At 47.2% G+C, this 24,141-nt stretch overlaps 1 protein-coding gene across 3 annotated transcripts in view; it reads right to left on the bottom strand.

Moving 5' to 3' along the window:
* LARS2 (leucyl-tRNA synthetase 2, mitochondrial) overlaps positions 1-24,141 on the bottom strand; it is a 151,527-nt gene that overhangs the window by 33,340 nt on the left and 94,046 nt on the right. For all 3 annotated transcript variants that reach the window (XM_047695976.1, XM_047695984.1, XM_047695991.1), the window contains exons 10-14: positions 20,963-21,067; positions 18,237-18,352; positions 15,575-15,858; positions 12,155-12,253; positions 8,953-9,090 (exon numbers count right to left, since the gene is read on the bottom strand). In XM_047695976.1, the coding sequence (XP_047551932.1) occupies positions 8,953-9,090; positions 12,155-12,253; positions 15,575-15,858; positions 18,237-18,352; positions 20,963-21,067 (742 nt within the window). The remainder of the gene's footprint in view (positions 1-8,952; positions 9,091-12,154; positions 12,254-15,574; positions 15,859-18,236; positions 18,353-20,962; positions 21,068-24,141) is intronic.

The raw sequence follows: 24,141 nt of genomic DNA on the forward strand, positions 1-24,141 counted from the left end.
CTATTCAGCAGGAAGAAGTTACAGAAGATGAGACCTTCCACCTTCAACAACCTTAAAGATTTAAGGGTCAACATTGTTCAGGGGGAAATGTGGAGGCCGAGAAAATTAGGGCTATCCCACCTCAGGTTTAGCTGATGTGGGAAACAGAGGCAGAAGAAAATCATTAAAATTCTTTACCTATTGACAAGCTCTTGAAACAGACAGAGTGGCTCTCCCCTGGGGACTTAACTGCCCTCACCTTGAGGTTTTGCTAAGGACAATCCTAGCCTGACCGACCCCCTACTCCAACAGGTCCGACCAGGATCCTGTAAGTGTACTTTAACAACTCCTTCAGGAAACTTTATCTCTAAACCTCCAAGATAGTGTCGAGAATCATTCCCAAGTATGTGGCCACTGATATACATCTAAAGGGTCTCATGAGAAGATTTTTATTATTGGCAATAAATAAACTTTCTCCCAACAATAGCTAGCCCCTCAAGGTCCTGGAGACCTTGCTTCCAAAAATCCTTGGAGACTTACATCATCCATAATCCCCTTTGTCCTCACCCACCGCCGAGTCCACCCCTACTCTGCCTTTAAAAACTCTGACTGTAGGGGTGCCTGGGTGGCTCAGTGGGTTAAAGCCTCTGCCTTCGGCTCGGGTCATGATCCCGGGGTCCTGGGATTGAGCCCCGCATCGGGCTCTCTGCTCGGCAGGGAGCCTGCTTCCTCCTCTCTCTCTCTGCCTGCCTCTCTGCCTGCTTGTGATCTCTGTCTGTCAAATAAATAAATAAAATTAAAAAAAATAATAAATAAAATAAAAAAATAAAAAATAAAAAAAATAAAAATAAAAAAAAATAAAAACTCTGACTGTAATCTGGTTCCAGGTCCAAGTCCCTACTCTGCTGCGTCGGGTATACTTGGGCCCAAGCTTAAGCTTGTCACCTCAGGGTCCAAGTCCCTACTGCACTGTGCCGTGTATACTTGGGCCCAAGCTTAAGCTTGTCAAATAAACCCTCGTGTGATTGCATCGGTGCTTGGCTCCTTGGTGGTCTCTCAGATGTGAAAACTCGGGCATAACATCCCTATGTGTCCATTCATCCACTCGTCAAATGGCACCGGGAACAAACTTGTAAAAGCAACTGAGTGACGCATTCAGTCACTCACAGTAGCAGACCCACAGTAGCAGAGGGTTCTAGAAGGAAGTGAAAAATCTGAAACCACCACCAAACCCATTCTGCCTGGAAACATCACAGATGGGGGGCATTGTGCCAGGCCTCCCCCTGGAGGGGCCTTGCTGCTTTCCCTGTGCTCCTGGCTCTGGCTCAGCTCTCCCACTAATACCACCCTGAGAGGCAGGTGTTTTAGCTTTCACCTGGCTGCAGAAGGATGGGAAGTGATGCCCTCTTGCTTCCTTGATAGTCTGCACTGCGCTGAGTCAGAAATTATAACCATTGACACCCGCCAGTCACTGAAAGCCACCTCTGTCCCACCAAAGACGGAAGAAAAGAAGAGAGGGAGGGAAGGCAGGAGAAAGGGTGGGGTGAGCAGGGTCAGCAACTATTAGGATAAACAAGGAACTTCAGAACATAGAATGAAAGGCTATTTTAAGCGCCCTTGTGAAACCTCACTGCATACAAGTAACATGGCTAAAAGAAGCTCAGATTCATCAGAGCCCTAACTGGTCACTGCCGATGACATTTTACCTACTCAGGAGCTCCTAGACAGCCTGCTGCCCATGGTCCCGACCTGGTCAGGAGCCTCCCATGTAGCTATGGCAAGAAGAGAACAGAAAGCCCTGGGATTTCTGAAAATAATCTCCAGTGTGGACTTTTCAAGGCTCAGTTTGCGAACTTCCTCTTCTTCCTCGCCCTGTGCCTGGGGGGCTGTCAGGCTCACATCATCAGCCAGTTTCTAAGTACTAAGCCATGGCCCATTCGTAAAATTCTCCGTTTCTATTAGCAGCCAGCCAGCACCATGGGAGGAGCCCTGATGAATATGCTGAGAACCAAGTAAAGCCTCTCTTCTCCTTCTCGCCCCCTCGCCCCCTTGCCTGCCAAGCTCTGATGTGATCTGAGAAACAGGAAGGGAGCCCCAGGAGCTCTCCAAGGTCAGCAAGGCGCCACTGCTCTCTGTGGCTAGCAAACCACGGGGAGAAGGTCAGCTCAGGGAACGCAGTGTCTCCCCAGAGCTGTCTGAAGAGCAGCAAGCTTCCTGATTGTAGTTCAGTGGAGATGAACCTATCCCTCACCGAAGAGCGAAGAGCCGGCCCTGCTGCTCCGAGCCTGGGGGCTGACGGCTGCCTTCCCCTCCCCCAGAATCAAACTAGGAGGCTTCACGTATTTCCCCGCTTCCAAACACAGACCTTCAAGGACTGTTTTTTTTTTTTTTCCTATTATAAAGTTACATAATCATTGTAAAAAAAATCTGGGAAAGAATCAGAAGGGCATAGGAAATAAAAATAATAACATCATCGATTAGCTCCTCATCCAGAGAAAACTGGTGTGAACACGTTGGCGTAATTTCTTCTAGCCTCTTCTCTTGCTTTGTGCTAGGAGTATGTATGTGCCTGTGTATCTAAAGGTACAGGCAATCCAACCACATTTATGATTTTGTATCTCGCTTTTTTTTTTTTTTCAGTTCTAAGCACTTCAGAACCATTTCCTCTTGTTATTAAACATTCCGTATAATCAACCTTTACAGAGTTGTATAAGAATCCTTCGTACAGATGGGCTCGACTTTGTTTGCTCTTTCTCAGACTTTCGGGGCCCTCAGGTTGTACCCAAACTTTTAGCTACTTGAAATAATACGCGAACAGTTTGGTGCCCAAGTCTGCATTCTGGTTATTTCCTTAGGCTTGGATTTCTAGATGTGCAATTAGCGTGTCCAAAAGTGTGGATATTATTAAGGCTCCCACTCTGTATTGTCAAACTGCTTTTCCTAATGGTTGTTCCAAACTGCCTTCCTGCAGTGTATGAGACGCTGTTCGTCCCGGCCTCTTGGTTGGATGGAAAATGACACCTCATTGTTGTTTAGTATTTCTTTGACTATTGGTGAGGGCAATATGGAGAGCATGATTCTTGGTCATTGGTATACCCTCTTTTGCAAATTTCCTGCCGACATCAATGCTGGCTTGATCATTAACCTGGTATTTCCAGCAACAGCACCGGGCTGCCTGGTGCAGGGCGGGCATGGGGTAGGGGGTGCGTCTGCCTCCAAGACTTGCTTCTTGCAATGAGTCAAGAGATCTAAGAAAAGCTCCAAGTTCAGATCCAAGTGCGCAAGTGTGAGAAGACGGCCAGGACTCATTTGGAAAACAGGGAAGAGTATAAGGGCCACTCCCTTCTGCTTTCATTTCTCAATCTCTTGGCCATGGTGTTAAGTAGTAGTTCTAGGGGCGCCTGGGTGGCTCAGTGGGTTAAGCGTCTGCCTTCAGCTCAGGTCATGATCTCGGGGTCATGGGATCGAGCCCCACATGGGGCTCCCTGCTCAGTGGGGAGTTTGCTTCTCCCCCTCCTTTCGCCCCTCCCCCTGCTCATGCACACATGTGTGCTTGCTGTCTCTCAAATAAATAAATAAAATCTTCAAAAAATAAAATAAAATAAAATAAAATAAAAGCAGTAGTTCCTGCTGGGGAGCTCGAGGCCACCGTCCCATCCTCATGTACTTCACATCTGGACAGGGAACCCCTTGGCCTCATAGGTCAGCAGAAGGGAGTGGCTAGAGTCTGAGATCCCTCCTGGACCGACGATGTTAACCAAAAGCAGTAGAGAAACAGATGTCAAACCGTGATTTAGACGAGTGCCAAAAAAAACAACTAACAAAGAGAAATAAATACACATGTGGCCGACAGGTCTCCATTTTTCCTCCTAGGCCAGCTTGAAAAGTGACTGGGAGGCCTTCAAAAATTCTGACTGGCGAATTCTGAGTTCTCGCATGAAGTGGGCGACTGTCATTTCATTTGTGGCTGACCGCCTTCCCAGGACAGTTCTGCTGAGGAGGGCATGCTCAGAGACCGCTTCCAGAGGCTGCCCCTGCCCTGATGTGATCATGGGAGTGACCCTGACAACTGTGCTGAGACACAGAGGAAGAGGACTTCCCTCACCTTCTTCAAGGTCAGATTTTGAGTACTTAAAATACATCTCTCCCTTTTTGGGGACAGGGGAGAGGCCATGGCATAGAATCTTAATGTCTTTTTTTTTTTTTAAGATTTTATTTATTTATTTGTCAGAGAGAGAGAGTGAAAGAGAGCGAGCACAAGCAGGGGAAGCAGTAGGCAGAGGGAGAAGCAGGCTCCCCATCGAGCGGGGAGGCTGACCAGGACCCAAGAATCACGACCTGAGCTGAAGGCAGATGCCCAAATGACTGAGTCACCTGGGCGTCCTGAACCCTACTGTCTTGTAAAGAATTTTTAAAAATACACACAAAATACTGCTGAGCTTGGAAGCTCAGCAAATTAGAGATTCATTTGAACAGATACAAAGTCATACCCAAAACCGTCCTCTACAATTACATCAGAATGCTGCAAACTTTTTTCCTTCTCAAATAGTTTTAAAACCACTGTACAGGAGTCCTAAAAGTAGCCAGGGCTTGTCTTCTATTTTAAAATAGCTAGTCAATGTATCATTTATTGTTTCATTCATTGCTCCTACAAATAACTGGATACAAAGCTGGAGAAAGGTGCCCCGGAGCCAGAAATCACTTACGGTTCTTTGTTTCTAGACCTAGAAGAAAACATTTCCTGTGTTGTCTTTTCTCTCTATCCCAAGGGGAACAACATGAACATGAAAAACATGAACTTTCTCTCCCCCCCCACTTTTTAAAAGTAGGCTCTACGCCTAATGTGGGGCTTAAACTCACGACCCTGAGATCAAGAGTCACACGCTCCACTGACTGAGCCAGCCAGGCGCCCCAAAAGTCATAAACTTTTATATGTTTATATCAAGGAGTTAAACTAAATTTATTTAAACAAATATTCACTGAGAATGGACAAGGTCCACGATCCTATCACAGCAATAGGACATAATTCCCATCATCAGGGGTAATTTTTATCTGGTGCAGTAAAAAAGTTTCCACAGAGAAGAAATGCAAGCACAAAGGTAAATTCTTTAACCCAACGCACAAACATTTTGACTGAAGATGAATGCTGTTAATGTGTTCATTGTTCTTCTGATGTAGATCAGTTTATTTTTACACATGAAGGTCTCTGGGACTTATGAGAAGAAAATTATTTTAAGCATTTAATTTGTAAACTAAATGCATTCTCTGTACAGTAGACCTTTAACGCATGCGTGCATGCACAGAGAGAGGGAGCAGGCCTGAATGTGGGATGCAGGGAGGGGGCACCTGGGTGGCTCGGTCGGTTAAGCATCTGCCTTTTGCTTAGGTCAAGTTCTCATAGTCCTGGGATCGAACCCCGCCTCGGGCTCCCTGCTCAGCAGGCAGTCTGCTTCTCCTTCTGGCTCTGCTCTTTGCCCCTGCTCATGCTCTCTCTCTATCACTCTCCCTCACTCTCTTGCTCTCTCTCTCTCTCAAATAAATAAATAAAATATTTAAAAAAATATTTTTAAATAAGTATTTTTTTATTTAAAAAATAGTAAAAATATTTTTTAAAAATATTTTTTTAAATAAATGTTTTATTTATTTATTTATTTGAGAGAGAGAGAGAGCAAGAGAGTGAGAGAGAAGCACGACAAGAGGAGGGTCAGAGGGGGAAGCAGACGGCCTGCTAAGCAGGGAGCCCGATGTGGGACTCGATCCAGGGACTCCAGGATCATGATCTGAGCCAAAGGCAGACGCCTAACCGACTGAGCCACCCAGGCACACCTAAATAAATAAAATCTTTAAAAAAAGATATTTTTGGGGAATGTGACAGCTGAATCTGAAGGTCACATGGAAGGACGAAGGTCCAATCATAGCCAAGATATACCTAATGAAAACGGACAAAGAGGAAGGACTACCCTTACCGGGCAGTGAGACTTGTAAAACTAGAATAGGAAAGCCAGTAAAGAATGATCATAGTAAAGAGCAAATAGGCCAATGGACAGAATGCAGATCCTATAGAGAGGCCCTTGCGTATACATGAAAACCTGACTGTGACGGAGAGAGCACTAAAGCTCAACGAGGAAATGCACGGACTGGCCCAGTAGCGGGACCGAGACACTGGAAGCAACGGCCAGGCAGGAAAAGATTACTGAAATTTACTGCATTAAGAGTTTCTGCTCATCAAAAGACACCATAAAAATAAGAGAAACTAAGAACTGGGAAACATATCTGCAATATGTAGAGCTGGGAAAGGATTAGCATCCAGAATATTTCAAAAATTCCTACTATTGGGGCACCTGGGTGGCTCAGTGGGTTAAAGCCTCTGCCTTCGGCTCAGGTCACGGTCTCAGGGTCATGGGGTCGAGCCCCACATAGGGCTCTCTGCTCGGTGGGGAGCCTGCTTCCCTTCCTCTTTCTCTGCCTGTCTCTCTGCCTACTTGTGATCTCTGTCAAATCAATAAATAAAATCTTAAAAAAAAATTCCTACAATCAACATATGACAACCTAGAAAAGAACAGTGAAGGATACCAACAGGGGTTTAATGGAAGAGAAAACACAGAGGTCCCTATGATGAGGGAGCAGGAGGCTGGCTGAGGACAAAGCAAAAGCTGGCACCTTGCACGCCCCCTCCACCCGCTCCCCTCCGTAATATGTGTGACATTCCTGCTGCCCAAAAGAAAAACAAATAGTTAACTTGCAGAGATCACAATTCTGCAAGATGGGCGTCTCCCTTGGTTCACAAATGCCCTAGTGATAACAACAAAGAAGCTATCTTATCAACAGCCCAACTTCCAGAGACAAATAACTCAGTTCCTAAAGCCCTAACACTGCCCTCCCCTCCATAAAACTGAAGGAGCCTGAGATGAAAGAAAGTACAAACAAAGCTAAATTTCTTCTAAACCTAAAGCTCATTGGCAAGGACACTTGATAGGAGGAATGTGACATTCCACCAGGAAACTCCCAACTGTCTTCATGCTAGGGCCTCCTTAGAGGTAAAAACAGCCTTGGCTTGACGATAACCAGACCTCCAGTATCCTGACAGTCTTCTTGACGGTGACAGCCCTTCTGAACACCCCCTTTGTCCTCACCTACCCAACTCCTGTGTATATAACCAGCCAGTCCTCGGGATATCAGGGCAGCATCTCTACCTGCCTGCGGGTCCTGTACCGGGGTTTAATAAACCATCTTTTGCACCAGAGACATCTTAAGAATTCTTTCTTAGCCATCAGCTCCGGACCTCACCCCACCGAACCTCACCTACGTTCTAGAACTTCATCACCTAAACATTTTAAATACATGCTAAGCATCATGAAGTGAGCAGTGTCTTTCAATTCAAACATACTTCCCAAATGGATGCATTCCATAAGCAAAGTTGAAATGCTGAGGACGTGCAGGGAGGGGAACTCTGTTGGTACGAGCGTATGTTTTTTTGTTTTTGTTTTTGCTGTTTTTTTTTTTAAAGCAGGCTCCATGCCCAAAATGAAGGCCAACGTGGGGCTTGATCCTGAGATCAAGACCTGAGCCACCTGGCCGCCCCGACAAGTGTAGGTTATAGAAGTCATCTGAAAACAGGCTGGGTGTTCCTTAGCAAAGCTGAACACGTGCACATCTTACACATCTTACAGTTCAGCGGTCCCATTCTTAGGTACCTGCCCCGGACATGGGCTGACACGTGTTGGGAAACATGGACAAGAACGTTCATACAGTTTGGGTCATCACCGTACAAAACACTCCAACGAGCATTAACGGTGCCGTGGACACAGAAACCAAGTTCCGCACTAGACATTTCCACTTATAGCAGTGAACCAGGAACAAAACCTAACTCTATGCACCGATATGGCTGAACCCCCCAAAACACCGAGTGAGGAAAGCAAGAGGAGTACGCAAAATACGATTCCACTTACGTGAAGATCAGACACAAGAAAACCAAATAATATGTACTGTTTAAAAATACAGAGAGGTGATAAATTTATATGAAAATTAATAGTTTGGGACTTCAGCATAGGGGTTGGCTGGGGAAGGGGCAGCGGGTAGGGAGATGGTGTGACTGGATGGGGACCCTGGGTATTCTAAGGAACCTGTAATACTCTATTTCTTAAACTGAGAAGGGGGTACAGGGATGTTCACTTTATTCTTTAAATCGTGTAAGACATTAAATACATATATATACATATATATGTATATATATGGTGTATTTCATGGGATAAAAGCGCACACAGACACCTTTCTGACAGTCATGGGGAACAGGTTACAGGCCAATAGGAAGAACATTTATCAATGGGTTTACCGTGTGATTCCCCAGCTTTAATCTATTACCTATTTTATTTTTTTTTAATTTTTAAAATCTTTAAAATTTTATTTATTTACTTGACAGAGAGAGAGACAGTGAGAGAGGGAACACAAGCAGGGGAAGTGGGGGAGGGAGAAGCAGTCTTCCCACTGAGCAGGGAGCCCAACGCAGGGCTCGATCCTAAGACCCCGGGATCACGACCCAAGCCGAAGGCAGACACTTAACAATGGAGCCACCCAGGCGCCCCCATTACCTACTTTTAGCAGAGTGAGCTATCAAGGCAGGACTGCCAGGCTTAAAGAGCCTGCCTAGCATGGCCGGATAAACACGACCTCAAATGAGAAACTATAAGAAGCCCTACAACATTACAAGCTGCTTCTCCCTGCCCCGGAAGTCAAAATCCCAATTAATTAACTCGGCTAAAGAGATGAGAGCTGAAGGCAAGAGTCCATGTGAGCCTGCGATGATCAGACGCTGGAACTATGATTAAGTAGCAGAAACAGTGACCACTCAAGGACACTTGAAAAAGTGAAGTCTTCCCCTACACGTGCTGACCTTGCTCTGAAAGAGCGGACACCTGCTCGAAGCTGTCGCTCATGGGACTGAATTCTTCGGCCGAGCGGTATTTAAGTGCTCACCTGTGTTTGACCATTTTTTGATCGTGGCAGAAATGGCTAAAGAACCTCGCGTAGAACAAATGCATGACGGCGTGTTCCTTCCCTCCGATGTACAAATCCACAGGCAGCCAGTAATCCGCCAGCGCTGCGTTAAAAGGGCTATGAGAGAGAGAGAAATGGTCGTCATTTATAAACCCGCTCTGCCGCAAGAGCATACACTAGACCTAGTACTGCTTGTATGTGCCCCGAGACAAATGATGCCCGAGAAGAACAGTGATTTGTCTTTTTAAAATACAGTAAAAGAAAAGTTGATATAATAAAGTGGAAAAAAGTCAGGTGGGCATGAAATCACAGGGAATTTGTAAAAACTGTTTCAGGAGCCGTTACTGACAATTCAACAAATGTGATTTTCGAGTAAAAGGAGGACAAAAGGAAAACACGGCGGCAGCATGAAAAAGGTTATTTCCGTGAGAAAGGTTATTTCTGTAAGACAGGCATTTCAATCTCTGCATTTCTGTTTTAGCTTTGCCCGCCCTCCGGCAGACTGGGATTCAGGGCAGACTGGGATTCAGGGCAGACTGGGATTCAGGGCAGACTGGGATTCGCCCTCCGGCAGACTGGGATTCAGGGCAGACTGGGATTCGGGTAGTTCTTACCAACAGGGGGCAAAATGGCCTTTGCAAACGAGATTAACAGGCAGCCACTAAATATTCATTTTAAAACAAATTCCAGCTTATTTTTCAAAGCAGCCTTAAAACACAGATAGTCAGCAAGGGCCTGAATACGTTCTCCGGCATGCAAGGAACGCATTGAGGGTAACAGACACACTCACCCAACATCTCCCTCTCATCAGTAGGCACTGTCAGTGACAGAAATCCTACAAGGAAGGCTTCCTCGGACTCCCTGGTGCTCATGGGTGCTGGGGAGTAAAGGAAATACCACTGCCCTCTATTCTCTGCCTGGGAGTCTTGAGAGGGAGTCTGGAGGTGTGCAGAAGAGTGTATGTGTTTGTGTGTGTGTGTGTACACGCACGTGCTGTGGGGAGGGGAGCAGAACTGCTGAGAATGTGCTTCCTAGAGAGCATTCCATGAAGTAAATCTCTGCCTTTGGAGGACCGGTACTCTGTGGTCTCAAATATTTGTAAACTCTCTTCCCGACACCTCAAGACATTTTTTTTAAAAGATTTTATTTATTTATTTATTTGACAGACAGAGATCACAAGTAGGCAGAGGCAGGGAGAGAGAGAGAGGGGGAAGCAGGCTCCCTGCTGAGCAGAGAGCTCGATGCAGGGCTTGATCCTAGGACCCTGAGATCATGACCTGAGCTGAAGGCAGAGGCTTAACCCACTGAGCCACCCAGGCGCCCCATCAAGGCATTTTTTTTGTCCAGCTCCCTGTGGCTCAAGCTTGGGCAGCAGGTGGGCGTGGCCAACCGGCCCGCATTTGCATCTTAGCGCACCTTGCTAGTCCCCACTCCCCAGGCCAGAATTCTGGTAACATTAAGACAATTTTTTTTTCCCCTTTGTAAATAATAGTTCTTCAGAAAAATCCAAAGACTAATCCAAGGGACAGAAAAGAAAGGGAGGTCAAGGGCGGGGGGTGCTCATCTTGAAAACAAGTGTGGGGTGCATTTCAGTGTTGAAAGTAGCTATTGCTTGGATCCATGGTTTACCGGGGAACCCAGCTAAGGGAGCACGCGAGCTGGTGCCAAAACTTGCAGCTGCATTTTATGAGGCCAAAGATGGGGAGCATGGCATTCCCAGATTCAAGGCTGTCTCTCTCTGGGTTCAGAGTCCATCACTGGTTAAAGCCTCCAACATCTGTGAGAGGATTTTCCGCTGAAGCGCTCTGACAGGTAGGACCTGATTGCCTTGGCATTCTGAGCAGCTGTTCCCGAAGAGAAGGCACCAACAGCCCCTTCTAGAAGGAACAGTCAGAGAAGGGGCCCCTCTTCGGAGCCACAGCAGATCCCGTGCATCCTGCCTTTGCCCGCACCATGTACTCAGGGTCCCCTCACTCCTGGATGACTTGAATGACAGAAATCACAGCCCTGTAGGGCGGGACTCTGGAGGGGGTGGAAGGGGCAGGAGCGTCCATCTCACGGGAAATGTATTAGTTTACAACCACTGAAGAAAAAAGGGGGGGCATTTTCACATGTGGACTTCGGGGTTTGGGGGCAATGGTTTTCCTACGGATGAGAGCCAACGAGCAAGGTCTAGCAAGGTCTTTGAAGCACGTGGCTGCCTTTTTGGTTTTCCTGAGCTCTGCGACTGCTTTCTTTTGCACATTCTCTTCGCCCCCTCTCCCTACAGCCCCTCTTTCCCTCATTTGCTATTTACCTTTGTCTAAGAAACCTGCCCGAAGCTGAAAACTCAGATTGTGCTGAGAGCTTTATTGTTTCTACACTGGTCCCAGCCTCGGCCTTCAAGAGCATCTCCCACCCTCCTCCCCCGACCTTGGCCACTCGGAATTTTGTAACTGTTTCTTCAGGCAGTTATACTCTTTATTGATTTATCAATTTTAGAAATTACTGTGTGTATGTGACAAGAGGCAATGCTTCCTTGCTCCCTCTGTGCACCCTACCTCCTTCCCTCCCATCATTTGTGTCTATTAAGTAAACAGCATTACATCTTTATAAGCCCATAAATGAAGTTCACCACAGGGCCACAAAGGGTATTAAGGCAATGGCATTTTCTTCCTTGTTGTTGTTGTTGTTGTTGTTGTTTTTAATTTCTCTTGCACTTGGGATTTGCTTGGCCGTGAAGCATCTAATTTAATAATCTGATGCACTCCCTTTGGAGGGCCTGTTTCAAGGGGCATGGCTGACCAGCGGCTCCCAGCTACTGTGCCTTTGGAAGTCCTCAGTGTCCCTGCCAGCCCCTACTATCCCAAAGGGAGGGGACCAACGCAGAGGCACTCTGCCAGACTTGGGACTCTCTACCAGACAAGCTTTGCTTGGGGCTTCCCATCGCCCAGCTGAGACATTCCCAGAGCTGCACTGTGGTCCAAGACCCTTCCAACCCAACCTTACTTCCTTCCCCTACTTGCTTCTCAGGTGTGGGGACAGTATGGCGGTCTCAGGGCTCCCCCCACCAATTCCCACTCCCTCCCTTCCCCACCCTTGCGGGCGCTGCCCCCAGTAAATCTCTTACATATATAATTCCATTTTGTTGTCTGCTCCTTGCACAATGGACAGACACTCTAAGGACGCAGAAAGGCTTTACCTCTGAGTATTCTGCGGGTCGGTGTATCTGAAGTAGTACCAGGCAGAATCGACAAACGTGTCCATGGTGTCCGTCTCTCTCTTGGCGGCACCCCTGCACCTAAGAAATAAAGGAAGTTCATCAACTGGTTTCTTTTTAAATTTTAACGCAGTATTCCACCGGCTTTTGAGAAAGCGATGACAATTTAGTATCCATTTAGCATGTCACAAGAACAATGCCTCATCACGGATCAGTAATTCAGAGGATGCTCTCCTTTCGTAATCTTGAGTACAGGACGTTTTAAGGAAATTTACAAATAAAAATTTCAATCTTCAGCCATGAAAAATCTTATTCTCCAGCTGTCTGAATTTTACCTGGTAGAAAATCAAACAACCTAAGTGGATAAGCCAGGAGTGTCTCTTTTGCCCGTTCACTTCTATTTCAGGCATGTCAAGATCGCCTTCAGCCAGTGCCTACTTTGTGACACCCATGAAGCCAATCAATTTATGAGGAGAAGGTGAAAACCAAACAGAGACATTGTGCTGAAGAATGAATTTGGGTTTTCTCTATCTCTGCGAGGGCTGGGGGTGCACACATCAAAACCCTCTAGAGGGACCCTTGGAAGAGAGGTCACCTTGGGGGCCGTGGCGTGCTGGAGCCAACTCGCACCGGTCCTAAGAATCAACACTTCGCACCTCTTCCCAACTCCGTGGCAAGTGATGTCAAGTTCGCAGCCTGAAACTAGTCCTTGGTGGAAGCAGGTATACTACAGAAATTGTCAAACACCACAACTCAGGAGCTCCCCTCCAACGCGCCCACCGCCAGAGGATGGGATACAGAAGGGTGAAGGGAGCCCTACTGTTCCAGAAAGCAAGTGAAGCGAGATCCCTGGTGTGTGAAGGGCTGAAAAGAACAAGTGACCCTCATCCTCAGGAAGGGGATGCCTGGGGAGGACGAGGGCCCTGCTGATGACTCGGTTCTGAAGCACGCGCCCAGGGTGATGGGCCCATGGGACGTCAAGAACCAGGTACAAAAAAACCCACAACTTCTAGGAGCCCAAGAGAGGGTACCCTTAGTCAAGCCTTGCCCAGGAGGGGCCCAGCCCCCCTGAAGACACCCAAAGGCCTGGAGCAGAGGTGGACACATCGAACCAGCTACTAGCAGCTACTCACAGGTGACAGGGGCCCTTTGTGGCAGTGGGAACAAGCTGGAGAGCACAGTTCTGACTCCAGGTTTTCCCTCTTGAGGCCTGGATGAGGGAACAAGCGCCCTTCTAAATGCTGCCCTTTTTGGCAGTCCCAGTCCTTGGGGGTTCTTGGAGATTCTGAGGAGGGACACGAGGAGCCCCAAGAGGAACCGATGAATCTGCTAATTCTGCAACAAGGGCAAGGGTCTGCTTTTAACTTAAAAATAAAAGAAGGCCTGCATTTATATCTTGCATCTGTAAGGCAGTTCAGGCTGGCTTTACAAATCGTACGGAAGGAAAGAGCCACCTCACCCCACCTCCTGCTTGTTGAATAGAAGCGGCCGAACGGAGACACAGGAGCCCCAGATCTGGCAGGGGCCCCTGAGACTCAAAGGGGCCTCCCCCTGGGAGCAGTGGTGGTCCCCGCGGGGGGGCAGATGTTGATGGGAGAGAGCCTGAGGGACTCCTGTTTCCTACCACCCAGGGCTGCTATAAGACACCGATCCCCACAGCGCATCTCTAAATTAAAGCCGTACCTTTTATGTGGAGAGCATCAGTCAGAGAACAGACACTACTGGGGGGAAGTAATTACAAGAAAAAAGTTACTTCTTCTCCCTCATCACTGGGGCCGGTGGACAAGGCAGGACAATACAGGGTCCTACTGATCAAAGGAGTAACGTCTGTCTGCCTACGACTTGCCACGCTGCTTTTCTTTGTAATGGTCACATGGGACTTGAGGACCACTGAGAGACATCTTTTTGCTGCCATTAAAAGCTGGTTACATGGCACAGGCTGCTTGGTAAGTGGGAGGGATAGATGACGGTGACAGTGACAACAGTATGGTCGTCCTTTGCTCCCAGGGTACGAACAGGGACAGTGCATGCAGGCACTGAGCCAAATGCTTCCCCAGAATTCTCTCCTTTACCTCTTTATCTCTTCTCTCCTTAATCTCCCAGGATCCCTGGGGATTACGAGGTAGAAGCCACTCAGGTCCCCATTTTGCAGATAAGTAAAATGCAGAGAGGTTAAGAAATCTGCCCGAGGTCTTGGAGCTCAGGAGCAAGGACTCCACATCTGTTGGGCTCTGCAGCCCTGCCTGGCCACGCTGGTTCCGTGCCTGTCAGTCCCAGATGCTCGTTAGAATCACCCAGGGAGCCTTAACTAACACCATGACCTGGGCTCTGCCCTCCAGGAATCCACAGCCAGGGCAGAAGCCTTATCCCCACCAGAGGGGCCCTGGGCTGCTTCAGCTGGTGTGCTAAAGGCCACCAAAGTCTCTGGCAGGGAAGCCCTTTTGTCACATCTCATTAATAAAGTTGTGCGATTTTCTCCTAGAGCCCATGATTCTACCCGGAAAAGGCCCAGAGCTCCCTCTGTTCCCACCCACAAGCCCCATCGCAAATCTTAGAACCACCTGGGTGAGGACCTGGGAGGATGGTGGCAACGCTTCCATTTACTAGGTGTTTGTTAGCCATCCCTGTGCAGGATTGCGGGTGTTAATTCTAGTCTTCTGAGCAGCCCTTCGAGGCGGTTATTTCAGTTTCCGATAAGAAAATGGAAGCTCAGAGAAGTCATGTGACTTTCCCAAGGTTCCCACGGGTCGTTAAAGGGGAGGGCCATGACATGAATCCATTGTCTGACTCCCCAGTCTGGGCCTTTCAACTGCACTGGGGTTACCCGATTACCAGCCTCGTAACTCAGCTCTGAACCAGCAGAGGACCCAATTATTTTAACATCATCATCGTGATCTAGAAGGCAGAGAAAAAAATGGCTTCTCCGTAGAAGGAAGAAGATGGTGGACCTGGGATTGGTTAGGTGTTTACTCAGCAGGGACGGTATCCCCCAAATCACCTGAGATACACCAGTGAGCTACCAGTAAAACACAATCCTACTTCCACCCCGCCCCCCACTCTTGGAGCTACTGCTCTGCTGCGTGCAGAAAAAATCTCCGCTGTTCTTAGCGACGAGGTGGGAAAACGAAGGCAGAGAGGAGAAAATGTTTTTCTCTCTTTCCAGGAAGCTCTCTGGAATATGAAACGGAAGAAAGTGGTCTTTACAAGCCATGATGGAAACGTGTAGCTTTCCACCGGTGGGCAAGTGTTTCTCGTAAAGATGCGAGTGGACAGAAAGACCCAGGGTGTTCTCTCCAGTCTGGTGGGAGCGCCGGAAGAAGGAAGCAGAGAGCCTGAAACTCCAGCAGGGTGCCGGGGGCCACAGGCCCCACCATGGCCGGGGGTGCCACCACTGTTCCTTACCTAGGGCAGGCGCAGTTCACCCAGTCTGAAGCCGTGGCCAGCGGGGAGCCTCCCTTGCCGGTGAAAGACGTAACTCGGGGCAAGGTCACGGGCAAATCCTGCAGAGGCACGGGCACGGGGCCGCAGGCCGGGCAGTGGACCATGGGGATGGGTGTGCCCCAGTACCGCTGTCTGGAGATAAGCCAGTCCTTCAGCTTGTTGCTCGTCACGTCGCCACCTACCTTCTTCGTCCGGGCTTGCTGAGTCAAGGCTAGAAACGCATCCTGCCGGCTCATGCCTGTGAACTGCGAGGGAAAGGAGAGAGGTCCTATGCTCCCTTCCACAAGGACAAGCTGTCACCTGCCACCACGTACCCCCCAAACTGCTGCTTTTATGTGTAGTCTGGGCAGAGCCTCGTTGTGACTTCATGACCCTAGGGATCTTCACCTCTGTGGCCCTTTCCTCCCTCTCCCTAGGACAGATTTTTTTTTTTTAAAAGTGAAGATTTTTATTTATTTATTTGAGATACAGAGCACAAGCAGGGGGAGCAGTAGGCAGAGGCAGAGAGAGAAGTAGACTCCCCGCTGAGCAGGGAGCCCGATGCGGGACTCAGTCCCAGAATCCTGGGATCGTAACCTGAGCTGAAGGCAGACACTTAACCAATGAGTCTCCCAGGTGCCCCATCCTTAGGAAGTATTAAAGTTATGTTTTATGACTGTATTGAAGGAAGATGAACAGGATTTTGACCCTAAAAATTCACTTTTCCTCCTCTGATTTTAAAAGAAATTAACATCTTTTCGGGGACCCCCCCTAAAAAATACCGTGACCCCAAGGCGCCGTGTCCACTGGGTCGCAGGGGCAAACTGGCCTTGGTTCTGTGGCTCTGCTTGTCACCTGAGCCCCGAGATAGCCCAGGGATCGCCAATTCTCAGCCCTGAGCTGCCAACAAAAAAGTGCACAATATGTATTTCTAATGATGAGTCCCCTGTTGGGGGAAAAAATAATCCAGGAAGAAGGAAAATTCAATATCCTAAAGCAGAAGTAATTCAGGCCAGTAGGAGAACGAATTGGGGCCACAGCTGGATGGACCCGAACCACTCCTTTTGTATTTAAATGCTCCCATCTTATAGAGAGAAGAGCAGAACACTGAGAGTAGAAAAGAGAAATTGTCCCTTCCCCTGACGCGTTTCAGAGAGCCAAGCTAATGCTGAGAATTGAGCCGGCATGAAGTGCCAGTGGGGACCGTGGGGACCCTGGAATTGGTTCACTGCGGATGGACCACGTCCCTACTACGTGCCAGGCTTCGGCTAGGCGTTGGGGACACAGAGATAAAGATAAAGATGCTCCATTGCTCCCTGCCCACAAGGAGCTTACGATCATGGGGCATAAAGAGAGCTATCAAGGGCTCCCTTACAGGCACCTTGGTGTGGCTCTGTTCCAATATAGAAGATTTAGGGCACCTGGGTGGCTCAGTTGTTAAGCGTCTGCCTTCGAACAGGTCATGATCCCAGGGTCCTGGGATCAATCCCCGAGTTGGGCTCCCTGCTCCGTGGGAAGCCTGCTTCTCCCTTCCCCTCTGCACCTGTTTGTGTTCCCTTTCTCGCTGTTTCTCTCTAAAAAAAATAAATAAATAAAAAGAAGGTTTAAGGTTCAACAACCTCGAGCATCTTACTACCATTTATGTCATGAAGGCACAAACGTGAGGTCAGTAAATGTTGTCACTCAGGTAAGGAAAAAAACCTGGCCAGACTCTTAATCTTTTTATATATCTTTACCTATCTCTATCTATCTATCTATAAAACACCCTCCAGCTACATAATCCCAAACCTGAAAATCCTAGATCTTCAGGCCTGATTGAATCAGGATCACCCAGGCTGGGGCCAGTGATGCAGTGGTCCTGGTCCAGGGACCAGACTTTGAGGAACAAGGTTCCATGCCAGTGAATCTCAAAATGTGAATCCTTGATCAGTAGCAGCACCTGAAAACCTGTTAGAAATGTTTGTTCCTGGGTTCTACCTGGGGCTGCTGAATCAGTTCTCCAAGGCGGGGGGGGGGGGGGGGGGGGCGCGGGGAGACACCAGTTGATTCTGGGCTGTGCTTAGGTTGGAGAAACACCATCTCTGCTGTTTCCCACTCACCCCTCACCCTACCCTTTCCATCGCACTTCCCGGTCTGGGTCAAAAGCAAGGCTGAGGTCAAGTCCTGCCAGATCTACCACCTGGCAAGAGGAAACCTGGCCCAAATACACATGATTCAGCCTCCATGTTCATTTTCTATCCCTGAGTTCAAATTTAGGCAGAAACAAGTCAGTCATCTGGGGCGAACAGAAATCTCCAGAAAAAACAGCGAATTTCAATCACCCTCCCAAGGAATCCGTTTTCCTGGAAGAGGGAATTTTTTTTTTTCCCTAAGCAGAAGATGCCCAGAATATAGTGATTATGATAACCGTACTATTCTAGGATTGGGCTTGACTTAGAGTTGATAAATTTCTAGATCTTGAAAAAGAATATTGTTTTGTTTTCATAGGTTATGAAATGACGCTGCAAGATTGTGAGGTGGGGGTGGGTGGGTGGGATGAGTGAAGTAGCAGGTTGTAACCTGCACCTGAAGGAAAAGGTCTCAACAAACTCAGGTCAAGGTCATGATTTGAGAAGCTGTGAGGCCCGTACCACAGGGAACCAACCTCAGCAGAGCTGCTCAACCTCTCTGTGCCATCCGGCAAAGTTTCAATGACTTCGGTGTAGGCGAGACCCAGGGTCTGGGCCAAGGTGGCGTCCTCCGGGCTGGTGCTCGGAATTCCTATTCAGAGAGAAAGAAACACAGAACACCTTCTTTGCAAATACCCAAGTCACAAAATAACGGACAGCACTGACACTCGGCTTTAGCTTCCTAAGGGAGACTATCTTTTAGCTACAGAAGTTCTAAAAATGCAGCTCATTCCTTGGGAAAATGGAGGACAGTCTTGGAGAAACCCCCTACCCTCCTACAACCCGTTTACTATGTCGGCTTCACTGCCTTTCAGTCTTTCTCCTGTGCTTTGTTTCTCTTTTAAAAAAATAGTCGCGGTTCTAAAATAGATGATTGGAGACCGGTGGCTTTTTGTCACTGAAATCGTGAACTGCGAGCATCTGGAGAAGTGTCTTGTCTGAATTCCCTCCGGGACCAAGGACAGCGGCGCTCTCCTAAGAAGCAGGGCTGGCGGCTCCAGCATTTCCTGGCACCCTAGAAAAATCCAGTCCCAAAGTGGAAAGCTGGCAACCATGCTTCCTCACACTGTGCTTTGTTCCCAAAGGCAATGGTACATGCATTCCGAATAGAAATTTATTCTTCAACGCACACGTGCCCTTGAGATGGGAGTTGAACATAAGCAAATCGATCATCCAGAGGGCCCAGGTGGGGCTGCTTCGGCTTCAGCTCTGCGTCAAAACCAGCTTGTCGGCGGTCGGGGCTGTAGGGCAGACTCTCAGTCTTGGCCTGACTTCGTCGTGAGGCTGTGCTGAGCACCGTAGGATGTTGGGCAGTGCCCACTGGTCTCTGCCAGCAGGACTCCCCGAAAGTGACGGAAAAATGACTGAAAATTTGCCAAATGCCCCTGCAGTGGGGGGCCCAAATCGCCCCTGGTGGAGGACCCCTGTGGCGGGGTCAGCTGTCAAAACTGCTGATGTCTCTGCAGACACAACACGTCACGTGGCCACTGAGCAGGAAGACTAAGGACAACGCGCAAAGTGCCAAAGTCAGATTTCTGTGAACAACCTCTTGTGTTTGTGTTTATGTTGTGTCCGGAACACTGCCCGACGAGGGTGATTTCATGTTTGGGAGACGTGTTCTAGAGCTCCTTGGCAAGACGCAGAGCTCCGTGGTATGGCAGAAAGTTCTATAGCGTTCCAGCTGAGATTATGGACCCCCCCCAAAAAAAGCATCTAATAAGGCAAATAAATGTTCGGAGTGGACTTGAAGGACATGGGAGGGTGAAGACAAACGACAAGCAGTATTACTGGGAAGTGTTCATGGTCAAGAAGGAAGAGAGTCACTCACTGCATTCCCAAAGTGTATAGTTTGGAGTAACCAGGAGAAATGTTCGAATGGAGACACCATGGCCAAAAAGTTTATTTGGCCACATAAAGAATGCTGTGGACCACAGTGTGGGTTCTGTGGGCCTGAGCAGGATGGGAACTATCTGTGACATGCAGGTGGGATGGTGAAAACACTGCTTTCTCTCTTTTTTATTTCTATTGTTTGATCTTGGAAGTCAAGAAGCAGTAACTTAGAAAATGTTAATAATGTAACTGTGAGAAATCAAGACCACAGGGAAAATAATTTCCATGCACATCCAAAAAAAAAAAAAAAAATCAAGATTCTTTCCTTTCAGAATGTTCAATATTATGCCAGAAATTTGACTCAAAATACTGTGCCTCCCCATCCCTCATCCTCAAACACCAAAAGCTGCTTCAACAACGGCTTCCTTTATTGCTTATCTTCGCAATAGCATTAATGAATCTTATTGAGTGTAAAATACAAAAGAATAACAGAAGGAATTATTTCCCTTAAGCAACACCCTTTCTAGGTTTAAATGGTCTGAAGGAAATGGCCCAAATGGCTTAATATCCATTTTCTGTTTGGATGTTTCTTCAAATCACTTTGTCAAAAACTGATCTGGAAATCGGGAGGGAAAACATGATTTCGATAAGAAATGCCGTTTCTTTTGGTTGCCAGAAATCGAGAGTGCGGAAGAACTTTCTCGGCAGGCTTTTGGCACTTTGAGACTGGCTGGGATCTTCAGTGGGAATGTTGTGGAAGAAGGGTGCTCGGGTCCACCCGAAGGGCGGATCTTGGACTGGTGTCATTAGTTCTCAGTCCTCGGTTCACCCCCGGCCTCTGCTAGGTGACAACACCTCAGAACTCCCCAGGGTAAGCAAAGCTGCGGAGGACATCCAATGCACAGTTCTAAATGCACCTTCCACTTGACTGCTATGTCCTTCCCTAGAGGGCTCAAGTTCACCTCCTCAAGCCTTCACCAAAACTGGATAGTCCGGTCCATCACTTGCGGTCAGAATCCCCATCTCTGCAGTTGCTGTTGATTATATGAGCTCTGAAATCAGATTCCATCTCAGTTATACTGCTCCCCACGTCATACGTAGGAGTCTCACCAACGAGCTTTACTGACCAGATCTGTGGGCCATGTTTTATTATTCTCAAAAGCAACCAGCAAGGTGTGGCATACTGGGTATGTTTTCAAAATGTAGCTCTTAAATAGGGAATGGCTGAATGAAGGGGCCTATCGTTTTCCCAGAGAGGCAGAACAGACTGTGGACTCAGCAGTGAGCTCTTCCAGTTGACAGCAACAGGCTGGTATTTTGATCCGAAGCCTGCTGCGTATATTATCCTGATTATATTTTAATAGCTACTTACCTATTTTGGAATCCAGAGAGCCCTCCAAGTCAGCTTTGGCCAAGATAACGACAGGGACCTCCTGCTGGGTGAGCATGTTCACAGCCTTCACGGGCGTGAGGCAATCTGAAAATGAGAGCGAGTGACAGCTGGGGTACTAACACCATCTGAGTCTCAGAGGAGACAAGCGAGAAAAATAAGCAGGAGGACTTCTGTGTTTTGTGCTAATTGTTAAAGAATCTGTTATTTGAAGGTATTAATGGACAATTCACACCAGTAGAAAATCAAAAGAGTAAGCAACTACACAAAAATATTTGTCTAAGCTCAGAACCAAGAAGTGAAATGGCATTTTTACTTTACAGATGGTAAAGATGTTCCTGCTGCCCCGTTTTCCTTTTGAAAAATACCTCGAATGTACAGAAAAGCAACACAAAAACCTATGATGACTAAGGAGATTTCTGGAATTCCAAATCCTAACATCCGAAGACAGAAGTGGATAGGAGAGTAGAGAATAACTAAGCAGAGAGCAGGAGAGTTCTTCCTACCTACTCTTTTCTAGGAGATAATGGAGGATGTGTTTCAGCAAAACAAAGGGATAAATCAAGAAAGACATAGAAATGGGATCTAGGAAACAGAGAACCTCACAGAGGAAAGAGGGTCAGGACACTCTTAGAACAAAGACAGAAGGAAGCTGTAGGATGGCAGATGGGCAGCAGAGGCCTAGAGAGTGACTAGGTCAGGCCTGTGCAGGATAGAGGGCCCAGGAAGCAACTTCAGGGCAAAAAAGGAGGATCAAGACATTATCTGATAAATTGGAATATATTTTAAAGAGCCTCTGGGAGGCGTGAAAAGACTCAGAAATTCAAAGAACACAAAGCAAATTAAAAAAAAAAAAGGACATCACTAACTTCAGGCAAAACAGAAAGTATATTACCAAAAGGAAAATGTAATCATAGTATACTTAGCTCAGTTGTGAGAGATATTTATGTGGCCATAATAAAATACTTAACTATCCACAGGAATGGAAGCATGAAGACACAAACATAGTCCCACAGGAAGAAGGGAGGAAAGGGGTAAATAATTAGTGAGTTCACTTGAGCTCACTGCAACATGAGCAACTGACAACAGTTCTAATTTGTGAACTCTTACTATTTATATTTGCCACATTTTACTACTTTATATAGTTATCTATGTTTTATGAACTTCAAAGTTAAGATATGCCCAGGAAGAAGGATTTATTCTTTTCAAAAGGGAAACATAGGTTCTGTAGGCATCTAAGCCAGCTCTTCTCTTCTCTCATCTTCCCTTGTGGGGATCAGGAAGCACAAGACAGGTTACAGTGGGGACAGAGTGACATATAACCCAAATGGGTCTCCAGGGCAGAGGTTCAGTAGCACCTATGGCCCCAAGGCTGGGAAGTACCTGCTGCCCTGAGCTGCCCAAGGGCTGACACTTCTCAAAATGGAGACCCATACTTCTGATTCCGTACTGCCCCTTCTCAAAGATGATGTGTACGTGTGCTAAGTCTGTAATTACGATAAAATGTGATGAAGAAGGATGGAAGATGAGGGGAGGTGATGCACGAGTAAATGTTGCAGTGTCATGTCGAGAACTGGTGAACTGAGAAGGAACAAGGTAGGTGTATTATACAGACACGTGGAGGTCTGGACCAAAGAAACAGCTGTGGCACAGACCGAGAGTTGGCCCCAGCCCTGACTCGCTTTACGATTCAGCCACAGAACGTTTAGTTGCACACATATCTGCATAGCTCACAGCACCACTGCTCAGCCTTCCCTGCACTAGGTGTGGCCTAGGGGTACGTGCAAAAGCAACTTCTAGGGCATGCTCTCAGAGGGAAGGAACGTGGCCTTCTTCTGACCTACTGCAACACAGATGAAGTGTAGAACAGCTCAGAACACACAGGTAAGGGCAAGACCCTAGAAGAACAGAGTGGGAAGGCAGAAAAGAGCCTTGGTCTTGACTGGCTCACAGAGCAGACTTGTCATACTTGCTTTGAGATTCACGTGGGCAAGAAATAAACTGTCTTTTTAAGTCACGGTGTTTTCAGGACTCTGTCGTAGCCACCAAACTTATAACCCTAAGGAACACATACCTGAAATAATTCAAAGTGGCTGGTTAAGGGAGCTCATGCTACTGCTAATACTCTTTGACTTCGATTTTTCATGCAATATACATATATCACTTGGATCTTACAAAACACAAGTGAATTTTTAAAAAGAGAAACAGAAATTTATCTTGAAGAATTGTCATTTTACACCTGGTAAGTTAGCAAAAACTTCCAGAAGGGTACCATCAATGTTCCCAAAGTTGCACTGAAATTCGTATATCATTGGATATGGCACTATAAACCGATTACAGCCCTTTCAGAAACCAATAAAAGCAACCTGTAACAAGAACTAGAAAAGTGAAAAATAAATAAATAGATAGATAGATAGATAGATAGATAGATTAAAAAAAAAAAAGAACTAGAAAAATGCTCATAACCTGTGAACAAGTAAATCCCACTCAGCGGACTGTCTCTTAAGGAAGTAATTCTACAGAGGAAAAGAGCTATGTGGATATAAATGTTGACAGCAGCTATGTCTGCAACAGCTCCAAACATGGAAAGGCCAAATGTTCAACATGATAGGAAAGACTGAGAATAGTATGGTTCATCCAGTGAATGGAATATTGTGTATGGATTAAGAAAGACTAAAAAAGAAGCCGGCTGGGGTGCCTGGGTGGCTCAGTGGGTTAAAGCTTCTGCCTTCGGCTCAGGTCATGATCCCAGGGTCCTGGAATCGAGCCCCACATCGGGCTCTCTGCTTGGCAGGGAGCCTGCTTCCCACTCTCTCTCTGCCTGCCTCTCTGACTACTTGTGTTCTCTGTCTGTCAAATAAATAAATAAATAAATCTATCTTAAAAAAAAGAAGAAGCCAGCCTAAAAATGAACAACCCTCACCCCCACCCCACTGTCTGAAATCATGTTACGTGAAGACCAAAACATAAAGACAGAAGCTGAATGATCTTTAAGGAACATTTCTGTGGGAACACGACCACACACTGGGGCACCCCAGTGGCTTAGTGGGTTAAGCATCCGACCCTTGATTTCAGCTCAGGTTATGATCTCGGGGTCGTGGGACTGAGCCCCGCATCGGGCTCCGTGCTCAGTGAGGGGTCTGCTTAAGATTCTTTCTCTC

This window comes from Lutra lutra, chromosome 1 (genome assembly GCF_902655055.1).
Source record: "Lutra lutra chromosome 1, mLutLut1.2, whole genome shotgun sequence".
Lineage (NCBI taxonomy): Eukaryota > Metazoa > Chordata > Mammalia > Carnivora > Mustelidae > Lutra > Lutra lutra.